The 20,422-nt window shown below is 39.2% G+C and overlaps 1 protein-coding gene across 1 annotated transcript in view; it reads right to left on the bottom strand.

Moving 5' to 3' along the window:
• Positions 1-20,422, bottom strand: part of efna3b (ephrin-A3b) — a 124,300-nt gene that overhangs the window by 10,251 nt on the left and 93,627 nt on the right. The window contains exons 2-4 of the mRNA XM_017701989.2: positions 11,523-11,809; positions 9,713-9,778; positions 6,799-6,876 (exon numbers count right to left, since the gene is read on the bottom strand). Coding sequence (XP_017557478.1) covers positions 6,799-6,876; positions 9,713-9,778; positions 11,523-11,809 — 431 coding nt within the window. The remainder of the gene's footprint in view (positions 1-6,798; positions 6,877-9,712; positions 9,779-11,522; positions 11,810-20,422) is intronic.

The raw sequence follows: 20,422 nt of genomic DNA, 5'->3' as shown, positions 1-20,422 counted from the left end.
TTGAAGCAGAGTGTTAGCTGCCAACTAACAGATAACATCACATTTCTCAGGGAGTGCCATCCCTGACTTATCATGCACTTACAGATGGCTGTGGCATCAGCAGGGATTGAACTCACAAGCTCTTCTTGAGTTTTACAGCATGGTATATCATTAGAAGTCATCACTGTTCCATCTGTAACTATGTTTTAGCCTGACTTGACACTAAACTTGGACAATGTTAAACACTCAATTATGAAAAAAATAAAACCATAGTTTGCTCAAACTTTGTGGCTAGTGCTGCACTAGCACTGAGCTGTGGTCTCAATATGTCAGCCTGCAGTCTTTAGCATCACATGCAGTGTATTCTCAATGCAGCTGTACTACATCCTACAAGAGCACTGGCGTGTTTAATGCACAGCGGCTTCTTCTGTAAAGCTTTTTTTTCCTGGAATGCCTCAGAGACTTGGCCATAAGCCAGCTTCCCTAAGAAGCGTGGTCTGGCACCTATGTTTAGAAGTATGTTTCTTTTCTTTTTTTTTTTTTTTAGCATTGGGTGCAGTAGACTCTGAGGTGTGCAAGGCCTTTAAAAAGGCTTAGAATTTTTCTATTAAAACTTCGTCCTATAGGGGGACTTTACGAATGAACTCAAAGCAGGATTAATAAATAATTTTCTTAAGACATTCTGACCAAGTTTGTTCATAGGTACCCAGCAAAGCGTGTGGCTTGACGCAATACAAGTAATTATATTTCTATTCTGAAAGAAAGAGAAGTGAGGTTGTAAACAGCCCCTGTAATCACCAAATGACTGGAAGTTGCCTCAAGCTGTGAGGAAATTCCAGACACATCAGCTGTGTAGGTAGTAGTCATCAGTCTGACTTCAGTGCAGGTACTATCGCTCAGATTCATCAAATAGACAGTGTTTGATAACTTGTGCTATGATGTGCATATGCGTATGCATTCCCAATAAACATGAGCAACAGCATGGACGTCACTAACCAGCATTAGATTTGTTCTTCTTGTGACCTGTGATAGAAGTTCCGCCTCATAACTTTTCGTTACATAATGCAAAACAACAGGCTGAAACCGGTTCTGCTTTTGTTTATACGGCACAACTGATACAGGTCTTCAAATAATAAGACTTGTATCAGGTAACTTCCATTTTAAAGATTTGGATCATACTATTTTCCCCTTAACCCAAATATTCAGGCCAAGACATGTTTGGTGTCTGAGGTTTGCTTCTTTAGTTTTGTGCTGGAGCTACAAGGTATGTAGCTAACAAGTAATAGAAGCTTATAGTTGCCACTGTGTATAAACTGCAAGCCTACATATCTTCTGAGTTCATATGTAATATTGATGATGGTAAAATAGTGGTAAGCTTTCTTTGAGGACTATTTTGCTTTACAATGCCCTGTGCTGTGTCTTTAAGACTGATATCCATGTAACTGAACTCTGTTCTGATTGGCTGCCCTGAATTGTACCTTATTCCAAACACTGTGCTGAAACACACTTTATTAATTGTATATTAAGTGTAAATAGGCAGGGATAAACTGCTGTAACCCGAATATGCATATACATTCGTATGTAAAAGTTTGCACGCCCCATTCAAATTACACATTCTGTTGGTTGTTCCGAGGGGAAAAGTTCATTAACACGTCCTTCTGCACAATTTAATGCATAATTAGTGTTTGTTGAATTTAATATGTCGAACAAAATGGAAAAAATATGAACAAAATGGGGCCTGTGCAAAAGTGAAGGCATTTTTTCCCAGTAGGTTCAATTTAACAAATTAACAAAAATTGTGCAGCAAAATTTGTAGAAAAATGCCATATTTTACTTTTAATTTTTAACTTAGAAGAGCAACAAAAAAGGTCACTTGCAAATTCAAAGTGGGCTGTAAAAAAAAGGGGGAAAATGTTTTTTTTTTAAGATATGTTCCCTTTAAGCACCATCAGTTCATCAGTGAGTTGTAGTGAGTACTTCGTTATGAGGCCTTTTGCCCTCTCGTGGTTGCCATCCTTTTCTCTCTGGCCTGTTTGAAAGCTGACACTCAAATCAGCATCACAAGGAGAGCAAGAGGTCCAGTTTCACATATTGGAAATCATTGAGCAGGTCCAACCCCGAGACGACCCACCTACATCAATTCGTAACATGACACACAGTCAATATCAGCAGCACTTTATCTCTTATTTTCATTAAAGACCCAATTGGGATGTTTTCAGAACTAAGCTTCATGTAAACTGATCAATGTTCCCCTGCTAAATCTGTCTGAAAATAATCATAGAAACCATTACAAATTCCTGGTGGTGTCACGTAGTCACTAATGATGTTTTGTGTTTTCCTGATGAGTTGAAATCATGGTACAAAGGGTTCTAATGGTTTAAGAGCTGTTCTGGTACTGATTCCAGATATGGTTAGGTTTCCTGATGGGACCTAAAGCTGTTTAGCAGGAAACTAGTTGTTTATAATTCCCATTATATGCCTACATTGTTCCTTACTCATTGGCCATTTCATCAGAAAAACCTACCACATAGGTGCACTGTATAGGTTTACAATTACTCAGACTCAAGTCACACTCAAGTCTCATGTTGACTCACTCATGACTCAACAAACTTGCCAAATTTCAGTCTGAGAAAAAACAAAACCGATTTAATGAAGCCGACCGTAATGGCAAAAATAATGAAACCTTCCATTTCATATTCTTCTGCAGCTCACACTGGCATTGGGTACGATAAATCTTTAAGTAGCAAGTGTTTTGTTAGAGAAATACCTTTACTTTAGGTTGTATGTTTAAAGGACAGGGGCAACACAAGCGGAAACGATAGGCCATGTTCACATTTCCACATTTTTTTCAGCTGGAAGGAACGCTGCTTCTACTAAACTAATAACAGCAACAATGACGAGTTGAGCACATGCAGCTTACTCAAATGTTCAAGCTTGAATCAAAACAACCTTATCTCAGTTCCAGTGGTTTGTCAGCTGATGATGAGCAGAGGAAAAGTGAGTTTGTGCAGTTAACAAAGAAATAAACTTTGTCAGATGGAGTAAAAGAACCTCTGCGTCAGCATTTCGCTGCTGACCAAACGTGACGTGCAGCCCGTGCTTTAAAATTGCTGCTGCAGCCGCTTTCAGAGGAACGTTTTTCATTTCCTCCCTCAAAAACTGTCAGTGTCTAACAGAGCGAGTGCTCGGCGTGGAGTAGATGTTCATTTACTGGAGCTGGTGGTTGTTTAAAATGTTAAGTGGCGCTACGGACCCCCTGCTGGAATGTACACATGTTTAGCTTTTCGCTAACTGTTTCAGCATCACCAGCTAACATCGCTAATCTAGTGTTTGGTTATAGTCATTTTCACACATCCATCAATTTATTAAATTTAAAGATGTTAGCTGGTGTTCCTGTACTCTGATAGCTGTGAAGGAATTTTTCTACAAAGCATTTGTCCTTTTTTTAGTTTGGACTGGAGGTAAATTGTCTTACCCAGCATTTACACACTTCCATTTCTTGTGGAAAGGGTCTATTGGCTAGGTTGTGGTTTGGATAGCAAATATGCTAGCTTGCACACTCGCTAATGTAGCTAAAGTTGTTAGCTCATCAAGTATTAGTAAGTTAAAAGATCTTGTTCCTTTCTAACTTAGTAAAATCTCAGCTGGATTTGCTACTATGCTAGCCAGCTAGCTAGCATATTTGCTGTACAAACTACAGACTTACCAGCCATTTCAAGCTGTTTTGCCTGTTTTCTTTAAACACCGCATTTAGTCCAAACAGAAGGTTCTTCTAAAGTGAAAGACTAGTTTTATGAAGCCTGACTTGGTTTTTAAGTTTACTTTTGTACACTGAAATCCAACAATCCTCCTGGAAAAACTGGTGGTTAAAGCTGTTCTATGATGGTCTGTTTTATGCTGTTCATATTCTGGTTTTGTGGGCAACCGTTGCTTGAGACCAGTATACCACCATTAGTTTTGCTGGTGACCAGCTACGCTTGTCTATTTTGGTCTAGCAGGGAAGCAATTTGAACATCTGAACATGCTGACTGTAGCAAATCTATTGCTGCAGTTTAACAGCCACTTTCAACCCTTGTCATTCATCGATGGAAAGGGCCCACCATGGGAGCCTGGTATTATTGGGGTGGTGGGTCACTCTCAAACAAGCAGTGACAGTGTCATGGTACAGGTACATCGTAGTGTGTGTGTTACTGATGTGAGTATGAAGTTGCTGGATTTTTTTTTACACACATAACTGCTAGATTGAGAGTGAACAACCCACCAAAAATATCAAGACAAGAATGGATCTGTGGTCAGAAACTGACCATTTATAAACAACTACAGGATGGCTAACACAAACTGTGTAACAACAGAAGCAGTCTCTAACTGTACACAGCAAAGTGGAGCTTCAAGGTAGGGGTTTCTAATAAAGTGGCCTCCAAGTGTACGCAGTGATCTACTGTCCATACAGGAATGAAATGCAAGTTGGAGACCAGTACTTCTCTGTTCTTCCCTAAAAGTTCCAACAAATGACCAGTACAAAATTAGCCTACTAACAACATTCACAGTCAAAACAGTCTCGTCTCTTGAGCTAGTGGCCCAGACTTTGTCCTTGAGTTGACTCACTGTGACGGAGCAGAACATGACTTCCTGTCAGGCTAAAGGATAAAGGGGCACACTAGGGCTAGCACTGTCAGAGCTTATCAAAGATAATGCTGGCCGCGGCATCATGACACTAATCAGCGCTATGCTAACTATAGCATCATAGTTCACACCTTGTTTAGGCTGTGTTGCCCTTCCCGACTATTTACCCTGCTGTTGTCACTACATGATAAAGCTGCTAACAGTCATCAGTAGTGGGTTGCGCTATTGCTAATGTGGCATATGACAGTGACATTTTAAATCTGTTTGTCAATCCAGCAGTGCCGTTTGTGGGCATATACAAATGATACATACGTATTCTTAGTAACAAGGGGTCACTTTGCAATTACAGTGCCCTTAAAGTCTACATAACTGAGAATGCAGGTGAAAGCTTTAAATGTGGCTTGAAATTCGGGCCAATCCAACAACTTACTTTCCAAGTCTGGTCTGAACCATCTCAAACCACAGCATTTTTTTAATAGGATTCCAACCCAAACTTGATCAAGTTTTGTCCAGACCGGCCCAGACACGTCTCTCAGTTTCCAGTCCAAAACTGACCAAAGCTCAAACTTCTGACCAAAACTGACCCAAACTGGTCCATTATTAGTGAAAATGCCAAATAAAACCTGATATAAATAACACATAGTAAGAAAAGCCATTATTAGACCACTGAATAAAAAAGTAAAACAAATTGTCCAAAATGAAGTTTAAATTCTGCTTTAATGAATTTGTTCATCAAGCAATGCTTTTGAACAACATCCAAAACATTTTAATGTGGATAAAATTTCCACAATGCACTGCTCACAGACTGTGCAGAGCTGATATACCAAGACATTAGATTTCAGATGTTTAAACTCTACTGCTTTCCATACAGTTGTATGCAAAGGTTTGGGCCAAATTAATTTAGTTGATTTCAAAGTGAAAACAAGTATACAACTTCTGCAGCAATATATATATATATATATATATATATATATATATATATATATATATATATATATATATATATATATATATATATATATATATAAAATTCTGTGCATTGTCTTTTTTCACCCTCCCATTTTTGGCACCTCCTTGCATGCACAGAAATGTTAAGGATGTGCACAGATTGTCAGTGATATTTCAGTTAGGAGACTGTGTGAGCTGTTCCACAAGCTTCAGCTTGCATTTTTCTCAAGTAGCTAATAGTTGATTTTAAGGTGTGTTTTGGATCATTGTCTTGTGTAGAAGCTAGCCACCTTTCAGCTTAAGTGTCTTGACAGTGTCAGATTTGCTTCCAGAATTTGTTGGTATTTAGTGCCACACAACCCCAAAGTATAATAGATCAACCTCTCTGCTTAAAAAGTTGACAAGGTGGTCTTCACCAAATGCTGCTCATTTTTGTGGCCAAAATGCCCCTGTTGTTTTCCATAGAGGTCAGAGGAAAGATTTTTTCTAATGACTCTTCTATGCAGATCATTTTTTGTGTAAACAACGCTGAAAGGTAGAAAACTACTAGTCTGGTGTCCTTTAAACCTATCTGCGTGTCTTTTGCGGTCATATGGAGGTTTTGCTTTGCCTTTCAGGCCAGCACATGAGCAAGTTTGTCTGACAGTTTTCTTGGTCTTTCAGATTTTGGCTTGACATCCACTGGTATCCTTAACTGTCACATCTTAAATCACATTTCATGGTCTGAATACTCCTAACTAGTCAATTAAAGGCTCCGTTGATTAGTGAGTTTCTTTACCAAATTGAAGGGTGTCCAAACTTGCACTTACTTGCCATAATTTTTTGGGGTTTTGTGGGCCCTGAGGGGGTAAATTGTGTCAATACTGCAAGCATGAAATTTAAGGTGATGAAAGTAGGCAGGAAGAACAAAAGCAAGGAGAAAAGTTCAAGCAGGGGTAGAATCTTTTAAAGAGGTAGTTAGCTGTGTGAACCCACACACCAACCCAACTCGAACCCAGTACATATTTGGGAAATGTAAGGTCCCGTTGAGCTCAGACAAATATTTTGGTTAAAATGCAAAAATGTTTCTCCGAAATTTTGAAGAGTGATGGCGTGCGAGGGTGTAAATGGCAAGATAAATAATATTCACCAGTGACTTTACTACAGGTGTTAATTATGACAGATTAAACCTCCAATTCACCCCTTTACTGGAAACTGTACGTGTGAGCATGAGTAATAACCCTCATGCACGTTTGTGTAATAACTTACCAAGGTCATCAATTTTGATGTTAGGTCTCAGAGTGTAGTCTGGCTCTGTGGGCTGTGGCTCGTCATCTGCATCCGCTGCTGGAAAGGCCAAAAAGAAGAAAAATCAGAACCCCTGATTTTTTCCTTTTCTCTTTACTGCTGCCAAAAGAAATCCTATTGAAACTTGTGAAATTCAGTTTTAACTCAGTTTTTGTTGTAACATGTTTAGCAGTGGTGAACCGTGACTATTAGAGCTATGCATTCAGTTTGGGCCAAAAACGTAATGCCTTTGTTAAAACATGCCCCCTCTCGAGTAAAAAGTGATTGCATGGCTATGTGCTTAATTTTATACATCTGTTACCAACAGATGTACCTCAATGTAATTAGGAGGGGTGTCCATATACTTCTGGCCTGATTGCTTAGATCTGTGTGTGCGCGAAAGAGGGAGGGAGACAGGGGGAGAGAGAGCACAGTAGGGCTGCAGTGCTTCCACAAGGCCACAGTGTGCTTATATGAACTCGTGTTCAAGCTCCAGTGAACAATCAGAGCAGAATCATCCTGACACCAGAACCCAGAGAGACACCAGAGACACAGCGAGCAGGAGCAGGGGTTAACATAACACACAGAGGGAAGGAGAGGCTGTTAATGCACGAGCACTGACAGAGAGGGGGGTGGAAGGGTTAAAATAACAACAAAGTGCCTGTTGGATTACACACTGCTAGACAGCACTGGGAGAGGAGAGGAGAGGAGAGGAGAGCTTGTCTTATTAGTTCCAAATTACTTTGCAGTACATGTATAATAGCAGAGGGGGAGATTTACACTCAGGCCTGACCATATTCAAAAGCTTAGGCACTCCATCCAATGACACACTGTTGATTTTCTATGTACACATCCTCTAACACACGTCTTCAAGTTAATACACAGTGACTGTTTATTTGTGGAATTTTACATTAAAAAAAAAAACAACATGTAGCTTGTGTAAGTTATGGCACCCTTGATGTGTTGTGTTTTTTTATTTTTTTTATTTTTTTATTTCCAAAATATCCATCCATCCATTTTCTAAGCCGCTTCTCCGTCAAGGTCTGGTGCTGGAGTCTATCCCAGCAGTCATCGAGCGGAAGGCTTCCAAAATATTAAAAATTAGCAAATGAATAGAAATTGTGCAGAAATTCTAAAACTTACCTTTCTTACTTAGAAATCAATAGAACATATCATTTGGCCTGGGGTGTGCAAACCTTAGCACACAACTGTACTGCCAAAATGCTGTTCTGAGCACACCGTGCTTAAAGAACACTAGCAAACTGCATGTTTCATGTCAGAGTAATTAGGCCTGTTTCATGGGTTAAGTGCAACGTATTATGTGAAACATTGAAAGATGGTCATTGTACTCAGTTCTTTTTTTAATGCAGCTCGACGCGTTCATTTTTTGTCTGTTTGAACTTCCATAATGTCCAAAAAATGAATACACTGCATCAGGAAGTATCGTGATGTATTGTTTATGCCATATCGCCCACCCCTGACTGTACTGCTTTATTAAAAGTGAGCAAGTTGTAAATGTCAGTTAAGTGAACCATTTTCACCTGTATCTGTTAGAACATACAAAAAAAAAGATGGTAAATATCAGTGAATCATCAATTTCGGCTGATATTATTGAACAAATGATGCAGCTGTCAAGCCCTGACGCCGAGAGAGAGAAGAAAGAGTGTGAAGACAGGAGTAGCTGCTTCTGTAGTCAGTATGTAAAATGAAATGTGACAGTGAGGAGAAAGTTATTGCAAGAAGTCCACAGCAGTCTACTGGCTGCACACGCTGCAACCAACCAACACTGACGCAGAAATAGAGAGAGAAAAGTGAGCTGCCTGTGTGTGTGTTATGTAAAAATAGTGCACCATATTATTGTCAGCTCAGTGCTGCAGGACCAGACCAGCTAAGGCCCGGACAAACTTACCAGTCTCCCTCCCTCTCAGTACATCTTATTTCTATGTTTTGTTGATTTTTCAAGTGAAGGCATGTAAACACAGCCTCTTCAGTAAACAACTAAAAATATAATGATTTTATCACATGAAAATCTTCGGATGCATCACTCACTACAGAGGTCCAAACTGCCTCTGGAAGAACTGAGCATTGGTAGCTTCATAAACTGTGGCTAAGCAGCTGCACACAAGCCGAAGAACACTATGTGTGATGCCAAGTGTCAGCAGGAGGGGTGTAAAGTACTGGAAACTGGAGCAGTGTAAAGTGGTCTTTGCAGAGGTGAATCACTTCACTATCTTGCAGGCTGATAGACAAATCTAGGTTTGTTGGATGCTAGGAGAACACAACCTACCAGAATACGTGGTTCAAACAGTGACATGACCTTAAGCCTATTAAAAAAACCTTTGGGACGAATTGCAACATCGATTGTGAGCCAGGCCTTTTTGTCCATCAGTGCCTGATCTCACAATTCCCAGAAAATCTTGTGGAAAGCCTTATGAGTGGATATATAGATGCAACTCCATGTTAATGCCAATGTTCTTGAAATGGGCTGTCCAACAAGCACATAGGTGTGATGGTCAGATGCATGGATGGTTTTATGGGAGGTTGGATAGGAAGGAGGATGAGTGGGGAGAAGATGGAGGAAAGGATGGACAGATTAACAGAGTAATGGACAGGTGGTCGGATAAAAGCAAGGATAGATGGATGGTTTGATGAGGAATGAATGAATAAATAAATAGGTGGGTTATTGGACAGGAGGAAAAATGGGTAGATAACTGGAGGGATGTATGGATGACAGGAAGATGGATTGAGGAAGGAAAAAGAGATGGATGGAAGCATGGATTGATAAACTGGTGGAAAGAAGAATTGACAGCTAGAAGGATGGATGGATGGATGGATGGATGGATGGATGGATGGATGGATGGATGGATGGATGAAAAAGTGATGTGTGGAGCGGTACCTGTTGAGCAGCAGACGTACACTCTCAGTCTCAGGCAGCTGCGGCCATGGTGATGCGTGGGTGTGGCTAAAACAGAAGAGGACCAATCAGTTATTGGCACATCACAAAAAGCAGCAGTTATAATCACAATACATTGACAGACATAATGACTAAGGAATAGAAGAAAGGTAATGCAATCATATCTTATTGTTGAGTAGATTGCTATGCAAGTTGCAGGTAAGATTGTTAGTGGTTGATTGATCCTGAACTCGAATGAGCAGGTATTTAAAATTTTTTCCTGCCTGTAACTGCAGTGATCTGATGCCAAAGGACAGACATTGGAGTTACAGAACTGTCTCTAAGTCATTTTCCTATTGCTTGAGGTCCAAAGCAAGACTCATGACAGATGAATCCAAGACTGCAATGGTCATTTTGTCTCCAGGCTCTGATATTACTTCCCCACACTCACCATCCAGCTCCACCTGCCTTATAGGTTCACTATATACAGTCAGGCTCCCACAAGGTTACTTTTATTTCAGCTGTCTACCACAGCATGTTGAGATTAAATTAAATGAATGACCTCCCTGCAGAATTTCATTTAATTTTAAGGTATTTGAAACTAACCCAGGTAGGAATTAAAACCAAATTTTATACAAATTTTCCCCTATTATGAGGGGGAAAAGTCTAGAGTCTAGATTTTAAAAAGTCTAGATTTTAAGTATAATATGAAGTGAAAAAGCCATCAGAGAAATAGCAAAAATAGTAGGTGTGGCCAAATCAACTATGTTATATTCTTTAAAAGAATGGACACCCTAGTGAGCTTAGAAACACCAGAAGAGCACAGAAAGCAACTGTGGTTGATGTCAGAAGAATTCTCAGTGGTGAAGAAAACCCTTTCAGAACAGTTGGCCAAATCAAGAACACCCTCCAGGAAGGTGGCGTATGTGTGTCAAAGTCAACAATTAAGAGAAGACTTCAGAGTAAATCCAGAGGATGTGAACCATTGGCAAGCATCAAAAACAGGAAGACCAATAGGTCGACATCTTTTTAAAAGCCTGTACAGTTCTAGAACAACATCTTATGGATAATTTAGACAAAGATCAACTTGTACCAAACTAATGCGAAGACAGTAATATGAAGAAGGGAAAGAACTGCTCATGATCTAAAGCATACCATCTCATCTGGGAAGCATGGTGGAGGTAGTGTTAGTGTGGGCTTTTGTTGGCAATGGAACTTTTGTTTTTTGAAGGATGACTGCTGATGGATTATGAAGTATATCGGGCTATATTATCTTCTCAAATTCAGCCAAATGCTTCAAAACTCATTGTATGGCACTTTACAGTGCACATGGACAAAGACCCAAAGTCAATCATCTAACCTTAATCCAATCCAGCATGCATTTGCCCTACTGAAGGAAAACTAAATGCCCCATGAACAAGTCGGAACTGAAGACAGCCACAGTAAAGTCCTGGCAGAGCACCACCATGGAAGTGTCTTGTGATGTTCATGGGTTTTAAGCACTCACTGAGAGCTAAGGATTTGCAACCAAGTATTAAAAATACCAGCATAACGCATGATTCATTGTTTGTCCAATTACTTAGAGACTATAAATGTGAGGCTATGAATGAAAATGGATGTAAATAACCTCAAATTATAGTGGAAAGTCTGGACTTCAAGCTCTTAGTCAACATCCTGTCAAAGACAGCTAAAATAACTTGTCCAAATATTAAATGGACATAACTGCATGATTCAAAACCATGGAATGCATCATAATATGAAACCTTAGGCCATATCACCACCCTTACTGTATTGAATTGTGTTCTAGACTTACAGATGTAGTAGTACTCGTGTCCCACGTGGAACTCATAGCCCAGTGAAAAGGCGCTGTAGCGCTGGAACTTCTCAGAGAACTTGATTGGTGCATGAGGGGCGTGGGGCCGGTTGCACTCCCACCGCTTGAAGCCCAGTTGCGGGTCGCACGTGCGGTAGCCGCGATAACTGACCATATAGAGGACATACTGCTCAGCCACACCCCTCTGGCTGCTGTTGTAGTGTGGGCAGTAAATGTCCAGGTAATCATTCACGTTCACCTGCAGGGTGTAGCCTTCTCTCCTCAGACTGAAAAGAGAAAAAAAGAGAGAGTAGTTTCTTTGCTTTATTTACAAAGTTATGCCATTTTATACTTGTGCCCGAATAATAAAAAAAATCAACCAACTTTGTTTCACACGGATTTTCAGAACTTTGGGACATGTGGATATGACAGTCAGAGATGCAGCCTCACTTCAAAATGCAGGGGTGTGGCTAAGATAAGGATCCGCCTAGAGACTGAAACTGTTTGTGCTTTGGTAACGACAAGAAAATGTGGGATAGTGTTTGATTTATTTATTTTTTTTAATTTAAAACGGAAACCCACGATAGATCTACATTTTTCAACTTTGCTTCAAAAGAAATCAAATAATAATAAAAAAGAAACCTAGAAAAGATGTAAATATTTAGCTTCACAAATTGATATTTAGGGGTTAGGGTTTGGACAGCTACCTTGCAAAGTACTCAAATGATAGTAATAAGCTAAATATATACAAAACTCTTAAAGCCTTTGGTTTAAAATGGATCATAACAGGACATATTAAAATGAAATGTGAAAGTTTTTAAAAAGGTTTAAACAAAAACAGTCATTACATAATTTGAAAGACGTTACTCTTTGCATAGGGGTACAGTTTTATGATGAAGGAAATAAAAGATGTCCATAAGTTACTCGAGGCAAAAAGGAAGAATGTTCATTTCCTTCTCCCGTGTTATGTGATACATGGTTTTATTCCAACAGCGACAATGTATTAATTGTCACTATTAGTAACAATGAGTGGGGTCAAAGTGAAGTTCAGCTGCAGTGAATGTATGACTGATCTCGTTCAAATACAGCTTTTAAATAGCAGAGGTCCCAAGATAGCAAGTTCAGATCCAACAATAAGCCCTCTCACCATGTAGAGAATTATAATTATTATTAATTATTTCATAATTAAAATGAACATTCAGTCTTAATATTTGTGAAAAGATAGAAACGAAGCATTAGGATTAGGCAAATTGATACTTCAGCAATGACCTGCCAAACCCCCCCTTCAGATGGGTCTATGAAAAATCACAGCTGACTTTATTATTTCACACATACACAACACAGAGTAGTCAACTCATCTGCTGATTCAGAGAGGAGAAGTGCAGAAACTACCTCACTGGCAAATGCTGAGCTCCTCACACTGCCAGGCTGCCAAATCCTGGCAGACTTTTTTTAAATTCTGCGCTGGCAGTGCAGAGCAGAGCCCCCTTACAAAAGAACTCTGCTGAACTATTGATATACAGTAATGCAATTAAGAGTCTGCAGGGTGCTAACATTCAATACTGAGCAAAATCAAGGCATGTGAGCTCTACTCCGCCAAGAAATAATATAAACACACCCACCCACCCACACACATCTGTATTTAGGGCCCTGGGCTTTTTCTACTAGTATATACACTTGAATGCAAACGTTTAGGTGCCCCAGATTAGGGTCGGGGGTCCACTTGTGTCCCACCTTCAAACTTTTCAAATAGTTGTGCATGACTGCCAGTTTTCTGGGTTGGACCTTACACAGGATTCGGTGACACTTTATTTTGAGTGGTCCTTTTTATATTTAATGCTCATCAGACTCTCAGTAACGTTCTTAAAACATGAGGGTTAGGATTTGGGTTATGGTTAGGGCCAGAGTTAGGTATAGGTTTTGGGTAAGGTTAGTTTAGGTTACATTACGGTAAGATTCGGTAAGGTTAGTTAAGGTAAGGTTGGGTCTTGGGTAAGGTTAGGTTTTGGGTAAGGTTAGGTTAGGTTACGGTAAGATTGGGTAGGGTTAGGTAAGGTAAGGTTGGGTCTTGGGTAAGCTTGGGTAAGGTTAGGTTTTGGGAAAGCTTGGGTAAGGTTGGGTCTTGGGTAAGGTTAGGTTCTGGTAAGATTGGGTAAGGTTAGGTTAGGTTACGGTAAGAGTCGGTAAGGTTAGGTAAGGTAAGGTAGGGTCTTGGGTAAGGTTAGGTTTTGGGTAAGGTTAAGTTCTGGGTAAGATTGGGTAAGGTTAGGTTTTGCATAATGGAAGTAACAACAATATGTCTTAAGGTAATGTGTCAACAGAATATCTATAAAATATTTACTTCAGTTTATTCAGATGCTTTCCCCCAGCTGGTGAGCAGTATTTGTATGGAATAGATAGAAGGACTCAATTAGGCTTGCAGGCTAACATGCTAAAGGAACCTAATTGAAGTTGGCTTTTTAATAGAGACCTCTATTTTCTTGTAGAACACCTTTAGGTCCAGTGGAAGACCATCAAATTCATTTAGAATCAGCCACTGGTCACCTGTGAAATCATTAGGACCCTTTACACTGTGATATCAAGCCAAAAACACAAAACCATCATGAACCAACAGAAACACTTGGTTTCTATGGGCTTTTCAGCAGGGTTGGCAAGTAATAATCTTAGGAAATAAGGTTTCGCTTGATCCTATCCAGTGGTGGACAGTAACTAAAATGTAATTAGGTACTGTACTTTAGTTTTTTTCTGCATCTGTACTTTATTGAAGTTTTTCCATTTTGGGTGTCTTCATACTTTCACTCCACTACATTTCATGATCAAATATCTTACATTTTACTCCACTACATTATGAAAAATCTGTCGTTCCTTTTAGCTTGTGTATGTATAAAAATGTAACATGTCAAAACAAAAGAAGTGTGAAGCAAGAACACCAATCAGGACACAATGCACACTTTGTTTTAAGCTTGTTTTGACCTGTTGGACATACTGACCCATTGCAAGCACACGGTTCAACGTCAGTGCAGCGTAAAACTTTGGGAGAGTCTATTCAACATAAATGATGAACTAACCTAATTTTGTGTAAAGAGACCACAATCTAGAAATATGTCCACATATGCAGTCGTGACTGTATAAATTCAGAAAAAAGACGCGTCAAACACTTTCATTTTATAGTAAATTAGTTTTTGCTAGTTAAGTAGTAAAGGAAACTCATTTGTGATCCTTTGTTTAAAGCAAGTTATTACATTTAAGTTTACATTTAATAAAACTAAATTTAATGACATTCTATTAAAATACTGCTGTTACAAGAGGGATCGAGTATTTTCACCTAAAAATAGTTGATAAAGCAAGAGTCTTCTTACAAAAATGATATGACAGAGTCATAATTAATCTTTTAGTACTTTTACTTTTGATACTTAAGTACATTTGAAGGCAAATACTTTTGACTTTTACTCAAGTGGAGGTCTACAGGGAGGAACTTCTACTTTTACTGGAGTAATATTTTACCCTGGGTATCTCTACTTTAACTCAAGTACATGATTTGTGTACTTTGTCCACCACTGATCCTATCACAACATTGACTGAAATAAGGTGGAGTCGACTCCAAGCATTTCAAACTCAAGTCAAAGAATGAACTCTTTTGAAAACAGCTCCCCATCACCATCTTAAACTGTTTACATTGCTTTTGCATCTGCACATCCATGTGAACCTTTTCCCGTGCAGCTGGTTTTATCTGACACTTTTGCAAGCAGTTAGCAGCTCCACACACATTGACTAAGCCTTTCAAAGAGATATTCACTGCATTGAAAAGCTTATTCAAGTTTAAAAAAGTTTTTAAAGAAGCACTTCACTTCCCATGGGCATGTCAGTCAAACGGCCCCTTCCTGTCAAAGTTCTTTGCCACGTTGGGAGACTAAACACACCAGCATCTGGTATGCAAGACTAACAAGCATATTTGCACTAACTTTTACTCTTATTTCATTCTCTGTCCTGCTTGCTGAGCCCCCTGGTGGGTGGAGCTGAAGCTTTAGCCCTTAAAAGCCCATTAAGTTAATATGGACCCACACACACACACACACACACACACACGAGCCCAGGGGTGTGATGTTTCATTAACTGAATCACTAAATCAATCTAAATTCCGGCCACTTCCACTGCATTGATCCCCTAATAGCAACATTGCTTCAAATCGCTCTTGTCTTGGCCCTGATTCCATTCCAAATGATTTTGATGGGATGATTCATGTTGCTTCTAACAAAAAAGCCCAGGAACAAAATGTGTTCTGAGAAACACCATCTCAGTATGCTAGACAAACAATCTGGTATCATCTAGCTGGCCTACATTTTCATGCAACATGCACACACACTTGCCCACGCAACAGCACACATTTTATAATCCAAGTGATAAATTGAGAACACTGTCTTACTGCTCTACATTGTTAAAATAAGCATAGTGTAACTGCAGTGATGGCTCATTGTTCTACCACAGGATGCCTATGGAGAATCTTTTGATGTTCATGTTGAATTGTGAATGCAGTGTGAGGAAACCCACACCAGAGATACACATGGGGTTGGACTCCTACTGAACTTACCCACCATCCCAGCTTCTTTCAAATTAGCTTTGTACCTAAAATGTGGACTAATTTCCACTGGGAATGCTAATGCAGCTACTGAGTGATGTAATGGTAGAAGCCAATTGCTCTTCGACAAAACATTCCACCATGAAAACCATTGTGGGCTGTGGTTCAGGTAACTTATGTTGAATTGTAGTTAAGCATACCATATAGCCAAAATATGTGCAAAATCTTTTTGCTACTCTTCATTATCATGTGTGCCATCAACTGTGGTTGGTATAGTGTAGTGGGTAACACCTCTGCCTTCTAGGCTGTACAATGGGGTTCAGTTACCCACTTATTGGTGCAGTGTAGGGTGCATGCCTAAGAGTGCTTGGGCAAGACTCCCAACACTACTTTCCCCCGCCTGTGTAAAATGATCAATTTGTAAGTCGCTTTGGACAAGAGCATGCCTAAAATGTAAATATGATGGTATTACCAGGAAGGATCATGATCTAGGAGGCCCAAGGAGACCTGAAAATGTAAGAATAAACAGGGTAGCAGGGGTAAATCTTAGCATTATTTAATATATTATTTGGAACCTATTTAAGTACTCTTAGCTTACTTAATCTTGCACAGTAATGAATCCCTGATTATTGCCCAGTCATTTGTGATAAACACATTAAAGTTCACAGAAAAGGCTTTAGTGACTGTTACCAAGCCCACATAATATAGCCCACTGCCTCAACACTCATGCACCCATTTACTCGTTATCTGACAGTCATCTCAGTTTCGCAGCTCTGAGGTGAAATAAGGACAGGAAGGTTCTTGCATAATGGTGTGTGTGTGTGTGTGCGAGAATTAATGAAAAAGTCACAATCATGACATTGTTATTAAAGCATTGTATCCTAGCTGCAAGGTTGAGGCAGAAATGATATGGGCTTGTTATGGACCTGTGTGTTAATGAACAAACCAGAGGGAGAAAGAGTTCTTGATATTAAGAGGCTGGAGGGCTCTGTGTAGGACTGGGTGATGAAACAATAAAGACAATTAAATAAAGTAGAAGCTTAAACCTTGAGCAATCACCACTTCAGTACACAAGGTGGCAGTGTATGCTGTATTTACACTACACATGGAAAGCAGAAGAAGTCTAGCCATTCACTTGCAACAGCGCTGCCAAATTTGGTGGGTTCACAGTGGATTTCGGTTTGACTTGGGATGGGCAAAAGGTGCTCTGGTAGGTGTACAAAATTTGGGCTGATTTGTAATTTTGGCAGATTTAATAAAGTATGTAAAAAAGAATAAACTGCATTACTTAATGCAGCTGAATGCACTGAATAGGCCTGACTAAAATGTATGTCACTCAAGTTGAGAGAAGGCCGTTGCTCCACTAATCTGTATAATTCACAATCGACATTAGTGGTTAACATAGTTTGTTATTGATGTTATGTATGTGCATTTGGGTCTAACATGGCATAGATTGTGCAGTTCACTTACATTACTGACTAGAGAGTTCTGCAATAGTAGGAAATGGTGAGAGCCTGTGATCTATTCAGCAGAACTGATAAGCAAAACAAGATGCAATGGAAATAATTTAACCATTTTATTTTAGATTACTTAGTTTTTTTCCCAGGCATTAAATAAATGCATTTGTTCAAAAGTTTGACAGTGCCATCTAATGACTGAAATACTTCCCTGTGAATTTTCAAAGGCAATACAGCAGCAAATAATGTAACAGAAAATGTATTATTGATGTCACACTGGTTTAATACTGTATTATTTTGTACTGCGGTTAAAATCACCTTAGATTCTTTGATGTGTTCTTTTTGGGGAGTTTATGCATTTTGGTGGGTTTTGAGCATTTTTAGCTGGAAACTATAAAAGCAATCTGGCAACCCTGACACAAACCAGAGGGACAGTTAGCTAGTAAAATTGTTCGTTTTTTATTGGGTGTAATGCAGAGTGATCAAAATAAGCCTATTAAAGTGGAGAATTTTTGCAATATGGAGAAAATGCATACAATAATCATCAATAATTACCATCATTATCCTTAGATTTCTGGCCATATCACTCAGCCATGGGAGTCACTTCTATTGCAATTTTAAAAACATTGTGTGCAGAGTATATATATATATATATATATATATATATATATATATATATATATATATGGTAATTTATTGCTTTTGAATGGAAATGTATTATGTTTAATAAGTTTATAATTTTCTGTCTCCAATTTTTTTTCTTGAAGCAAAACAGAAAAGTAGACAATTCTTTACACTTCCTCCTACCAATGGCAAAAATGTTGTGGAGAAAGAAAACAATGCATTCTAGTATCCTATTATTTAACCAAATGGAGACACATGAAAAAACAAAAATACTTGGGCCTTCTGTATTATAATATTACTTTAACCATTTTAGTCATGTCTAGTTTACACTTGCTACCTAGGGCTCCCCTACCAGAAGATGCTACCAATGAATGCCATCACATGAGTCTTACACGAAACCACAACTTTTCAAACTGCTAAACATCATTAGACAGCTCAACACGCTTGAAGGAGAACACTAACCACCAATTCTGTATGTCAGCTAACAGACATTCGTGTTGGCTAATCTTACAGGACTAGGAGTGATCTGGTAAATGGGAACATCTGGGGACAACCATGAGAATTTTTAGGTTAAACGTGGGTAGGAATGGAGATTTGTTTGGATATGGCAAACGGAGTGTAAAATCTCTAAACCAATCCGGCAATCATGCATTTGTAAACAATGTTCAATAAACAGGCCTAATGTGAGTTAGCATGGCTGAAAGGTCCCCAGGAAACTCAAAGTAAGACCGTAACTGTCTGGTGCATGCAAGAAGAACACACATGCAGTTAAAATAAACATTAGCTTTTGTAATCGTAAAACAGCCGAGTTGTAGAACATATCAAAGCATGTAAAGAGGTTTCATGGAATCAGTTGTGTCCATCAAGCCCGCTTGTGCTCCTGAAATATTTATTAAAGATTTATTAGTAATGAGCTAGCTAGCTTGTTTTGCTTGTGTTGTATTGCAGTCTGAACACAAAGTGAAAGCGGGAATTCAGGGATAAGAGAAATTTGGGAATTAGGGAAATTTAGATGCAGGCTTGCAGTGTCAAGTTAAACAAGTTGACCCCAGATATGTACTCACATCTGGTCACGCGAGACCAAGTGTTGGGGGTAGAGGGTGGGCCATTCCAACCACTCAAGACAATTATGCAGTTTTGGACCACCAGATGACAATACTAATTTCAGTAATATTGCGATAATTTTAATATGGAATACTTTCTTCCTCACCTCTAACTGCTCAGGCCTAGCGGGCAGGAACGCAACTCTGTTTACTCCGCCACACTCATTCATCACTGTCAAACCCCCCCCAAAGAACGTGCAGTAGAGCCAAACATCAATAGCTTCATTTCTTCCTTTTCCTGTCTTAACCAGAACAGCATGAGAGTGGACGTGCATGTGTAAGAGGTAGGATGGTGTAATAACCCATAGTAACCAGCAGGTGACAGTACATAGATGTCTCTCCCTCCCTCTTTCATTCTAGGTCACTTCTCATGGGAGATTATTATTCAATTATTAAATGAAGATCGAAAATGCAGCCTTTATCTCTCTCTCTCACTCTCTCTCACTCTCTTACCCACCTTCTATAGGGATCTGTTGCTCATCTCATTTCAATCTCTCTTCACACCGATGGGCTTTTGTAGTTTAAGGTTTTCAGCTGGGCATTTTTTGCTTTGCCTACACCAAGACATGGTTGGGCTCCTGAACAGAAACACTTTATTTAGGCACCCCTGGGAGGCTGCCATTTACTTTAATATGCTACAGTAAAATCACTATTTGTAATATGTAACATGCTAAACTGACCTGCATTTTTAGTGTTTTATAATGGATTTAATATGGGCCAGTTTGATTGATTTTTGATACTAATTTCAAGTATTTGAGGGCCTTCAGTAAAGGCCTAATGATCTCTGGGAGGTAAAAAAAAAATGCATGTCTAATTTTTGTTCCTTTTTATTCAACAGAACCACGCTTGTATTCAATCTATTTATTACAGCAATTCTCTTGCTCCGTTAAGTTTTGGCTTGAAACGAAAGGGTAAACACTTTAACCGCCAAACAGAAAACTGGCCAATCAGGAATTGTTTCCTCCATTGTATCTATGTAGATATAGCCAAGTGAGCTATTGGTTAGGGCTTCAGGAGCTGAGGAGAAGGCCCAATGTGTTTCACGCTCAACATAATTACAAGGTAACAGTGGAATCGACCAATCATGCTTTGATATCCAAGAGGAGGGACCAAGACCTCCACTGAAAGGGTCATTGTGAA

Source organism: Pygocentrus nattereri, chromosome 3 (genome assembly GCF_015220715.1).
Source record: "Pygocentrus nattereri isolate fPygNat1 chromosome 3, fPygNat1.pri, whole genome shotgun sequence".
Taxonomy (NCBI): Eukaryota; Metazoa; Chordata; class Actinopteri; order Characiformes; family Serrasalmidae; genus Pygocentrus; species Pygocentrus nattereri.
Note: the sequence above shows the minus strand (reverse complement) of the source record. Positions and strands in the feature narration are given on the sequence as shown.